We start from the raw sequence: 11,515 nt of genomic DNA, 5'->3' as shown, positions 1-11,515 counted from the left end.
TGCCTGAGAGAAGGGTTACGCAATCAATTCCAACGCTGAGGAAGCAAACGTGTACCAGTTAAACAAAGATTAATGTTTCTATCTATTTGAAACTAGAGATTTCTGTGATGAATATTGGGAAAATAGTTCATCTCATACGTGCAAAACCTTCGAGTGCTTTTTCCTTATGTCGACGGGGTCGTCAATTCGATGTTAGCGCAATCCCATCTACGTCTTGTATCCTTATGACCTTTTCTTGTCCCATAGCATCTATTAGACTATTACAAAGAAAGTACATTAGTTTTTGTTATTTGTTATTTAAAATGTGTTGCAATAGTGACGCATATTGTCGATTTCTCGTTGATTCAAAATTTTCGCAATTTATAACGTGCACGAATAATCGAGCAAACGTTCGATTATTCAGTAGTGTGTAGGAGGAGGGAGGTGGGCTCAGGGATTTGGGGATGTATCAAGTGATTTCTTAAAAACATCTTTTTGTATGTTTTATATGAAAAATCCATAAATGTTTGCTTTGCTAAAATCATTTTCTTAAAAAACATAAAAGGAACAATCCACTATAATGTAATGTGCCATCACCTTGTGTAACATTGGTAATGTTTACATCTACAACCAGTAGTCGATCCAGGGTTAGGGAAATTAAGTTATAGCAGCTAATTTCAAAATACCTTTTTAGCATTGATGCCATTCGTTACAAAATCTCAAATCATAAAATTTAGCTAATAATGGACTGTTGTAACATATTTTGCTTAATCTGGATACACCAACTTTTACTTGTACACACTACTTTCTATCTTTCTTTGTTTGTTTTTATTCTTTAACGAATATTTATCATAGACTGTACAAAGTCCAAATTTGGTGAGTCTTTTCCTTTAATTTTTCATTTTTATTGCCAGACCTAAGTGATAATTGGATTAAATAAAGATTGTTTAACCCAAGTTCATGTTGATAATTGATGAAATTGAATATCTTGCATATCAGAGTTAAGTTTGAACTATACATAGGACACTAAGTAACACAAAGGTTTGATGACGTTGTGCTAGGATTATTTGCTGTCAGTAAATCTATCTTCAATGAGGCATTTACTGAGATGATTTCTTGTGTTATCGCTTCTCGTAGACAAATTTCTCATTCTTTAGTTCATGCACATGCCTAGCTATATCAAATATTTTCACATCAATAACTTGCTGGCAAAGTACGAAAACATGAATTATGACCTATCATCAATATAATTATTTTGTTTTTGTACTGTAGCTAAATTTGATTATCAAGATCCAGTAAATGTTGATAGTTGTTTGAAAGAGGATGAAATACTTGTGAGGTGTGTTTACTAAGAAAATTCTCATGTCTTATTACTTTTTATCTGAAGTTTTTGGTGCAAACGGCAATGTTTGGACTTGCATTAAATTTTACCATCATGTGTGCACAAAATTTCACCGATTAGAATTAATGTTGTTTTTTTTGTGAATTCTTTCAGAGATCAAGTCCATGCTTATTGTCAGGAAAAATTAATGCCAAGGGTGCTAATGGCAAACAGAAATGAACGTATGACTCTTTTTTCATGCTTTCTTTTCTTTAGTTAACTTTTCATTGCATGGTACATATTGCACATCATTCACCTCCAAATTTTGTACACAAGAACACAACTTTGATTCCAAGTAATCAAGATTCATACATAGTGCATATTGCTGTAGATTTTCACAAAGAAATAATGACGGAATTGGGTGAATTGGGAATACTTGGTGCGACCATAAACGGTAGTTTGCATCGTTATAAAAAGTTATTTGAATGATGAATTGCTTAATTGATTTTATGCCACAGCTTATAATTTATATGCACTCATGATTGAGCAGGTTATGGATGTGCTGGAGTTTCCACCGTGGCTTATGGGCTTATCGCTAGAGAGCTAGAAAGGTTAGTTCGTTAGCCTGTCGTGACATTTGCCTATTTAATGAAGAATTTTTGAACCAAATATCAACCAATCATATTTTAGAAAACGGAGCTTTCATATTTTCTTTTTGAATTCTCCGTTCCTTAAAACATATTGTACTTATTACTAGAGTTGACAGTGGCTATCGGTCTGCTATGAGCGTCCAGTCTTCATTAGTAATGCATCCCATCTTCTCATTTGGATCGGAAGCCCAGAAAGAAAAATATTTACCCGGACTAGGTAAGGCATACACTGTTCATTATTGTTCAAATAGGTTGCACTGTCTCTGTAATCTCCCGTTTTCCAACTTGACAGGTAAAGGAGAATTGATTGGTTGCTTTGGTTTAACGGAACCCAATCATGGCAGTGATCCGAGTGGCATGGAAACGAGAGCTCGATATGAAGAAAGTACGGGCACATATATTCTAAATGGATCTAAAACCTGGTGAGATGAAAACACCATAGCAATACACGATTATGAGAGTCATTTGAAGTTTGCTCGTGTAACAGTTCAACATATAGTACGGCGAGTTTTTATCTTCAGGATAACAAACTCTCCTGTAGCAGATGTATTTGTCATATGGGCAAAATGTGATGATAATGTTGTTCGTGGTTTCATTTTGGAAAAGGTCTGAACTCAAACCAAGTATTTAGTGATAAGGTGTGACAAAGTGCTCAATTTAAAGGTAACCATTTCTCTTTGAAGGAAATGAAAGGGCTCACAGCGCCTAAGATAGAAGGAAAATTTTCCTTGCGGGCGTCTGCAACGGGTATGATTGTCATGGAGGATGTGGCAGTACCAAAAGATAACCTTTTACCTAATGTCACCGGGATAAAGGTAAACTTGAAGACCTACAATTTTCCCACCTGGCGTAGATATATTGACTATTAAACTTCCGAGAAAAAGTAATGTGATGAGCATATTTTAACGTTAAAGCCCTCGGTTATCAGTTTTTATTCAGCTGTTAGGAATATTAAACAAGAGTTTTTCAATTTTACTTTGACCCACACTCATATAGAATATTCTTGTTTGCCGCAAACGTGCTTTTAGAGAAAAAATTGTAATACGATTTGTTTCAGGAGTGAAGTCTTTTCGATTGTTCACTTAAAAAAAAAATAAATAATAAAATATTACATAGGGTGCATTCAGCTGTCTAGACAGTGCCAGATTGGGAATTGCATTTGGATGTTTGGGAGCTGCTGAATTTTGTTACGAAACGGCAAGACAGTATGCGCTTGACAGGTACGTTCAATTAACCAAGGAAAATGCTGAGATAACAGTTTGGAAACAATTAGTGTTTGCCCCTTCGCATGCATAGTGAATCTATAGCGTCAATTTTCCCCAAGGTACGTACATATTTGGTGACTGTGAGTTTATTTCGCTAGACATCAGTTCGGCCGACCGCTTGCCGCTAATCAGCTCATTCAAAAAAAACTAGCAGATATGGTAACTGAGGTATGTTGCACTGCATTTATAGTACTGAGGATTTGTGTCATTACGATTTGCCTTTCATGTTGGTCCATAGTACATAAAAATGATTTTCTTGAGACACCTAGCATACAATTCAAAAGTACAGCTTATCCATGGCATTCATACGCCAACGCTTATAGCATTGCACTATGTTATTTCATAAAGGGCGTTTTCTTAGCATTCTTACGTATAGGGCTTATCAAACCAGTTTTAGAGGACTTTTTAACATCCTGTAGTATTATCTGAATTTTATTTTAATAAGCTCACATTATACGAATAGATTTCTTTGGGTCTGAATACTGCCGTTCATGTGGCTCGACTTAAAGATGAAGGAAGGTATCAGAATAAACAGTTTTTCCAGTAGTATAGATGAAAGTTGCATGGTTTGTTGTTGATGTTCGGTTTTTTCTTTATTGAAGTCACTGCCCCGAAATGGTGTCTCTTATGAAGCGCAATAACTGCGGAAAGTCACTGGAGATTGCTAGGCTAGCAAGAGATATTTTAGGAGGTAATGATTTCTTCTGTCGTACGTTTTACCTCATGGCAATGTACGTATAAACCTTTGTCACTTTTGAAATGTACCAAGAAAGTACCACAGACTTTCGACAAAGTCATACAGACCTGTGAGACGTCAATTTGTGAAATGCACGTGATGACTCGTAAAAATTCGTATCTGTTTTTTGCTCAGGTAACGGCGTTTGCGATGAATACCATGTTATCAGACACGTTATGAATTTAGAAGCAGTCAACACGTACGAAGGTAATATTGTGTTGGAATACATTAGAACAAATCGGTAAAGTGTTTTTGCTTCAAATTAGGTTTTTGTTAGCCCTTGAACTTTTTTGGGGACGTTCTTTACATTTAATGACGTTTTCTTGCAGGAACGCACGACGTACATGCGCTAATTTTGGGCAGAGCGATTACTGGTATTCAAGCTTTTATGTCTAAACACTGACACAAATTAACAAAGGATGGGGTAAAGTATTCGAAAGTCTTTCAAGTTACATGTAGTGATCATGGTATTTCGTCAACGGTCGAAGATCATTTACAGATATAAATGGCTGCAACCATGTAGCTCTAAATAGAGGCAGTGTTACAAAATGCAATTTCCCATACAATGGCTGAATTTTTTTCACTCTAGGAGAGATAAAATGCCATCACAGTGATATCACATTACATGTGAAACACAGAATGATTATTTGAGATATTGCTTTGTAACACTGCCTTGTGCAAACTTGGATTCCTAACAACATTTTATCCATGTCAAAATACTGAGAGTATTTGAACAAAGCTAGTGCTAGATTTTCACATTCATTAACTGTGGTTAGTTGTGATTGTGAAACATCTGCAGTAACATTAAATAATTAATTACATACAAGTTGCCTATGCCATATAATGTCACAGATAAGTGAATATGCAAAATTATTTCCTATCAATGTAAGCATGATTAATGAATATCTCCATGTTTGTAAACAGGAAAAAAAATAAAATATAAGGATGTGGTATGAAAGTATTTTCCACCAAATCTTGATTGCACAGTCAGTATTGGATAAAACAATGAAATGGATGAGAATTATAGCTTTATGTTTGACTTACAAGCTCTTCGTTTGGCCAAAGATGACATACCTGGAGGAGACAAACCAAACATACCACTATTCTCACTTTTACTTAAAATATTAGCACGTTCAGCCAGAGTACGACTCACAGCATTAGCCACATCAAGGAAACCTGAAACATCGAATGTCACTCTTGGCGATGGGGCACTAAGGGTGTTGATATTCTTGAATTTATTTTCATTCTCTGAAGTTATCCATGGGCACTGTAGAACAGCATCTGCAGAGTAACGACGAGATGCATCATGTACAAGGAGATTTGCAACCAAGTCTTTTGCATTTTGGGATATTTTGTTCCATTCTTCACCTGATAAGCTATAGTTACCACTTTGAATACTGTTTAGTAATAAGTTCTGGCATTTATCACATGGTTCATTCCTATCCCAACCACAGTCCTCGCCACAATTGCCGTAGAATGGTGGATGACCTGACAGCATTATATAAAGTATGACACCTAGGCTCCATAAGTCACAACGCTTATCATAAGATGTTGCTTTGCCTTCATCTACAAACATCTTCACTACTTCTGGAGCCATGTATTCTGCAGAGCCAACTGGAGTTTGCAAAACTGGAGTTGATACAGGTTTAGTCAAAGATCCGATACCACTTGCTAGATCAAAGTCGCAAATTTTAACAGGTGTAATTGTCTCATTGTTATCACATAAAATGTTATCAGGTTTTAGATCTCGATGAGCCACACCATGTTGATGCAAAAAGCTTAACCCATTACTCAAGTCCTTCACAACCTCTTTGGCCTTGGTTTCAGTAAATACATGTTGTTTTTCAATATGACGAAGTAAGCTCCCACCTAACATCAAAGGGTAGACAAATATGTACCTTGAGCTTTCTTCAAAAAACTTTATCAAGCTAAGTATGTTTTGTTGTTTTCGACATAGATGATGGAGCTCAACTTCATTCAACACTCTATCTCGTGATCTAGCATTAATTTTTTTAACAATTTTTGCAGCCAATTTTTCGCCAGATTTGGTACGCTGACATACAAAAACTTGAGATGACGAACCGCTGCCAAGGTAATCATCACTCAGTGTAAACATTCGATCAAAAGACTGGAAATCTTCCCTTGGTGGTCTTTTCTTTTTTTGAGGTTTGGTAGCAGTAACCATAAAAACACTTTGTTGGTCATTTTTACCATTATCAGGTAACTGAAGAATGCTTATACCCTCTGGGAAGACATCGTCCTCTTGCTTTTTACTGCTTTCAGAAATAGAAATGTCACTTATTTCAGAGGTCACACGCCTCATATTGGTAAAGCTTTCCACATCAGCCATTTTTTAAGTACAAACACCGCCTCAAACACGTATTACTTGCCTTCGGTTAAGAGAGCTCACTTAAACGTACATGTCAGTAAAATTTATTGACTTTCGTTCAGTTTCTGTTAGTTATATGGGCAATCAATCTTCGTACTTTAGTACAGTAAATAGCCTGTGAAGAGTCAAATAATTTGAGGATAAGTACAGTAATCACGCCATCACAACACGAGTTTTTCAGTCATACCATACCTCGCTATTTACATTCGAATCCACCGGGCTCAAGCTTCCATAGCATCAAAATAAAACTTGAAAGCAAATCAGAAAAATTCATGTGAACAAAGAAATCGAAGCGTAGTAACGTGTTTCCGTTCGATAGACTTTTGAACCTATGATGTATAAGTTGACTTTTTTATGATGTAATATCCTTCTTCCTACTTCCCTTCCATTTTCCCACATATGTAGTCCGATTTTCCATCACTCACAATGTCATGACTTGTCGAACAATTCACAGAGCAAAAAGCTAAAAACATTTGATGAAAACGGTTTGCTGTAAAAAGCATACATTTTTTATTTCAGTGAAAACGCTTGGTAGAAAACAAATCATAAGCTAGTAACATCCTAAGATGTAATAAGCTCTGGTAGTCACAATTCAGCTAGAAGTTCGTGATTTAAAATCACCCCATGTTCTGATAAAGATGAAAGGAAAAAGCGTATTTATTTAAAACTAAAGCATCAAAGCACGCAAACAAAAATGCATTCCATTTACAGTGTGTTCATAATTTCTCAATGGATGCATCAGTTTTATTCGTTCAACAAAGTTTCTTTCAGCCTTCATAGCAATTCAGTCTAAAAACACATACAAGAATAAACAGTACAGTGAAAAATAATGATCTCGTTTACACGACGATCCCACATACCAGTGATCAAAGATCAATTCCGCTACAAATACTCATAACTTGATAATAGGAGACATCTTATGATAACAACGTTCGTTGTTTGGTGTGCTTTTAGGGGACGTCTTGCAACAAAAGTTGATATGTACATGCCTTATTTTGATAAAATATTCATTTACTCAAATTGGAGGGGATCTGGTGAACTATTTCATGAAGTGATAACACTTTCCAAATGGCCTCTATCATGTGACTGAAGAAAATAAGACTTTGATTGGATAAATGATAGGAAGTTTTGCCGATTTAAATCTCATGTAAACGCAAGAGTTAATAATATTGAATCCAACGTTCAATTTTGAAGTTCGTAAAATGGCAGATTTTCACAAGTGAGAAAGTGACTGAAGCTAAGCACAAAGCAAGAGCAAGTGCTTACCTTTGAACCTTTGTTTGGAGATAGGTGATTTGGATCTTGAACGCGAACCAGTTCGACTCCTGCAGAGAATGATTAGAAATTTTTCATAGATACATGTAAAATGATTAATCTCAACGGTATTGTGCACAAAATGTTTCATTTCGAAAGCATCGATGCTTCGAAAGCTTAATTCAGAAGGCTATGGGTAACAGAAATATAGCTAATACAAAGAAATATGTCCGACAAAAAGGGCTATAGCGGACAATAAAAAACCGTCAAATTCTTTCATATTCTTCCCAATTTGCAGTTTTCGCTGCTCAACTATTCGCAGTAGCAACATTTGTGAATTTCTTCGTTAAGTGTTCAACCAATCAACCTGACCACATCAGAAGAGAGAAAAAGCAACTCGAGGAAACATGAGAATTCAAACCTTCTACCATCCGATGATGAAGATGAACTTCTTGACGATGAAGACGTTTTGGATGAACTCGATGATGAACTTGCAGACGAGCTACGACGGCTACCATTTCGATCGTTGGACGACGGTGAACGAGAGTCCGACCTGCCAAGAAAAGGCGCTCTTACATATTGCTCATGAGCAATCAAATAAAAAATACAATTTAGCCAACAATGATGAATGGGCGGCTCCAATAAATAAAAACAATTTAAATGAATCGAATTGGATGACGCATCAGGGTGACAGTACTTTATAAAAATGCGCCGGCCAAGCATGCATCAGTAAGTTGTAGAAATTCAAACAGACTAATCAGATATGGTGTGTCACGATTAGGCCATAACTTGAATGTTTCATGAGCTGGGGAGTATTTACAAAAAAATGAAAAGGAAGTGTACCAACAGCAAACGCGAGTACATGAGCTCTGTACTAAAATATTCAAAAGTTCTCATGGTCACCATAACAGCCACAATATGTAAAATTAAAACCATGACCAGCCGACAATTTAAAGAAATATAGTATAAAACAAATTCCGAAGAAGCAAGACATCTTGAGATTGCAAAATATGCATCAAAACAAGACGAGTAGTGAACTGTAAATTTTCGACTTTATTTCAAAGTCATCCTCAGACAGAATACATCTGTTTTATACTATATGTAAAATTAATTGTAGCAGCTCCAACAACGAAAGTGAAACAGGTCTGTTGAAACAGGTAATTATCGTTAAATAGTAAATAAAACAATATCGCTCACAAATACATTACGTACCTCTTTGACGCAACGTTGTTTCCATGTTGTCTAGAAAAAATAACGATGTTAAAACAAACATCTGATTCATTGATTATTTGGAGCAGGAATACACAACACAAAGTTGTGTAAGAACACATCATATGTTTTCCTTTGCTAGCGCATAGTGAAGTAACTAAGTTACGTGTACTACACTGATTCTACATCACACGTATCTAGTGGAAAATTTTGTCGGTGGAATCAGGGCTTAAGCTGATAATTTAGTCAAGATTGCAAAAGTTTTCTGTACTTTATCATGTTTCATGCGAAATTATGTTGTGCAATAGTAAAATGTGCATCTTTCTGGAAAAATAGACGAATCATTTTCGAAGTTTTCTCGAGGAAGTCAGGAATGCTTTTGCAAATCGCACCAACGTAATTGTAAAAAATCCCTTGAACAAAAATAAAATATTTGGTATTGTCCCACCTGAACCCCAGTGGGGTGTCAGGTCATGTGATTACCCTCCCTGATCCCGTGAATCTTCCTTTTTTTGCGTAGGCTCGTCATCTTCATCCTAAAGAACAACAATTAGTTTACATTATTTTCATCATTACTAGCCTTACCTACAGTAGCTATATTCAAAGATAATATTCAAAACTACAATAATGCATGCAAGGGCAAACACTCACATCGTCATCAAGTTCATACTTCGAGAGATCAACGTCACTGTCGTCGTCATCCTCTTCTTCGTCCTCAAAAGGTTCAACTTTTTCGTTTGAAGAAATTCTGTTCGTGGTTTCTCATCTCGACTCTTAAAACAAAAGAACCACGAACATACTTATGTTGCGATAACTTAAGAAACGTTTTTTTGAAATGTGAACCATTGACTACGTATATGCAAGTGTTTTATTTTTCTGAGTCTGTGAGTCATGCTGATGTTTTAATAATTATTACTTACCTGTTCGTGCTTGGTTTTTTTCTTTTTCCTTCCAAACTAAATAAATAATTATTCTACTGTAGAGTTATTACTTATATATATTACTATTGAAAAAACTCAAAAATTGAACGCATTTATGGGAGATTTCAAAGAAATCGTACATCATCATACTCGTCATCAGAGTCTTTTCGTTCAATGTACTCCACATTTTCTCTTTCATTGAAACCGCCACCAAGTCCTGCATACATAACAATATGAAAAATCAAAAATTCAATGACTCAAAATTAGATATTGAGTGGTGGGTGCAGTGTTTACATACTTGCAATTTTTTTTACAAGATTAGGTCTAATGAACTCCAACACTACCACCAGATTTACATTGTTGCAAAGTTCTTCACAAAAAAACCTAAATAATACCTGTTCTTCTTTCTTGATGGCCAATTTTTGGGGCATTGCAAACATTACAGGTAGAACGTCGAGCCCAGTTGATATTCCCACACCTATTGGACAGAAAGAATGTTGAAGGGTAGCATGGAATTGGATATCACATTTCAAAATGAGTTTGAGAAATATTTCTCACTTACTTGGCACATTGCCAATCATCTGCACTAAATAACCCTTTGCTTTTCTCAGCAAAATGTTTTCCAATTTCTGATCCACTTTTCCTTACCCTATCCACACCTCTTCCTTTCTCTACATCCAAGATATGCTACAGTCAAATACTTGTATTTCATTGTCCGAAAAATATCAGATACTTGACCAAGTAAACTTTTGAATAAATGAGATAGTTAATAATGAATGGGATGTTGCAGGATTATTTAGACAAAATAAAAACAAGAAACAATAAATATTATAGCAAGTTGATCATATTAATACTCAAGGTGACAGGCATTTTGAGGCACCCAAAATGGGGGAGGTTGGGTTGTAAATATAGAAATATCTGTACTTCTACTACCAAGTCTGGTCCAACAAATTGCCAAAGAGCAATAGGCCAAGACATAAAGAAAAAACATGTAACAGCTTTCATTGTAAAAAAAGATTTTTAACTGTGTTTTATATCAGTAGTCCTCACAAAATAGAATGCTAAAAAATGGCCACATAAACTTATAAATCTTTGATAAAGTACTTTCCCAGACTTCAGAGCATGTAAACTGCACTCCACAGATTCAAACTTGTCTACACATAATTGCCTATTTTTCTCACAATTGTGCACCCGAAATCATGAGTATCCAATACAAATCTTCCACTCTGGAGACTTTAACTTGACGTCCAGGGGTGGGGGGTGGGTAATGATGGTATGACCATTTGCAGAGCCGCAGTGTGAACATGGTACTGATCAGCACATCAAGCACTGTCTTGTAAACAGGTATAGTTTTTGATTACAAACATTTGTTTCCATAGTTAATCCTACCCTTTCCACATCGATTACAGCTTGTTCTTCGAGCAAAGTTGAGATTACCACAACTAAGGAAGATTGAACCACTTGTTGTCAACATGATATTAAAAATAAACACAACATTCATGTGAAAAACTAAAAAAGAGAGAGGCATGCCTGGCATCTGAGCACGTCCAATCCCCTTCAGAGACTCTTAATCTTTTCGACATTTTAAAGATACTCTAAAAGTACAAGGTTTTTCCAAAACAAACTATCCAAGAGCGTGGCAATCTGCTGGCGCTGTATTCCTTTCCAAAAACTATTACTTTTCCTCTTTTTCTTCGCTTTATAAATTCCTTTAAGACCCGCAAATTAACACACGCCCGCAAATTTTAAGAAAGATAAAATGATGTTGTGCGACTCACTCAAATCACTCAAT

The 11,515-nt window shown here is 35.8% G+C and overlaps 3 protein-coding genes across 3 annotated transcripts; 1 reads left to right on the top strand and 2 right to left on the bottom strand.

The window, feature by feature from the left end:
• The first annotated feature begins 9 nt into the window (after positions 1–9).
• LOC124444898 (glutaryl-CoA dehydrogenase, mitochondrial-like) lies at positions 10–4,924 on the top strand. The gene is made up of 16 exons (XM_046995578.1): positions 10–216; positions 835–855; positions 1,252–1,318; positions 1,475–1,542; positions 1,692–1,754; positions 1,851–1,911; positions 2,058–2,167; positions 2,243–2,372; positions 2,472–2,556; positions 2,634–2,765; positions 3,067–3,170; positions 3,314–3,383; positions 3,679–3,734; positions 3,818–3,906; positions 4,087–4,158; positions 4,281–4,924. The coding sequence occupies exons 1-16, from the start codon at positions 108–110 to the stop codon at positions 4,352–4,354; spliced, it is 1,311 nt and encodes a 436-aa protein (XP_046851534.1). The 5' UTR covers positions 10–107; the 3' UTR covers positions 4,355–4,924.
• LOC124444889 (MAP kinase-interacting serine/threonine-protein kinase 1-like) lies at positions 4,652–6,708 on the bottom strand. The gene is made up of 2 exons (XM_046995567.1): positions 6,533–6,708; positions 4,652–6,455 (listed from the first exon to the last, which is right to left on the bottom strand). Exon 2 carries the CDS (start codon positions 6,299–6,301, stop codon positions 4,973–4,975), a length of 1,329 nt encoding a protein of 442 aa, XP_046851523.1. The 5' UTR covers positions 6,302–6,455; positions 6,533–6,708; the 3' UTR covers positions 4,652–4,972.
• Positions 6,709–6,826: 118 nt separating this feature from the next.
• On the bottom strand, positions 6,827–11,421 carry LOC124444981 (zinc finger Ran-binding domain-containing protein 2-like). Its single transcript, XM_046995690.1, is given in 13 exon segments — positions 6,827–7,129; positions 7,607–7,665; positions 8,016–8,147; positions 8,807–8,836; positions 9,287–9,339; positions 9,455–9,520; positions 9,523–9,576; positions 9,724–9,759; positions 9,864–9,940; positions 10,119–10,201; positions 10,286–10,394; positions 11,113–11,165; positions 11,254–11,421. Coding segments are annotated over 13 exon segments (810 nt in total). The 5' UTR covers positions 11,307–11,421; the 3' UTR covers positions 6,827–7,124.
• Between the last annotated feature and the right edge of the window lie 94 nt (positions 11,422–11,515).

The sequence above is a fragment of the Xenia sp. Carnegie-2017 genome, unplaced genomic scaffold (assembly GCF_021976095.1).
Source record: "Xenia sp. Carnegie-2017 unplaced genomic scaffold, XeniaSp_v1 HiC_scaffold_1, whole genome shotgun sequence".
Taxonomy (NCBI): domain Eukaryota; kingdom Metazoa; phylum Cnidaria; class Anthozoa; order Malacalcyonacea; family Xeniidae; genus Xenia; species Xenia sp. Carnegie-2017.
Note: the sequence above shows the minus strand (reverse complement) of the source record. Positions and strands in the feature narration are given on the sequence as shown.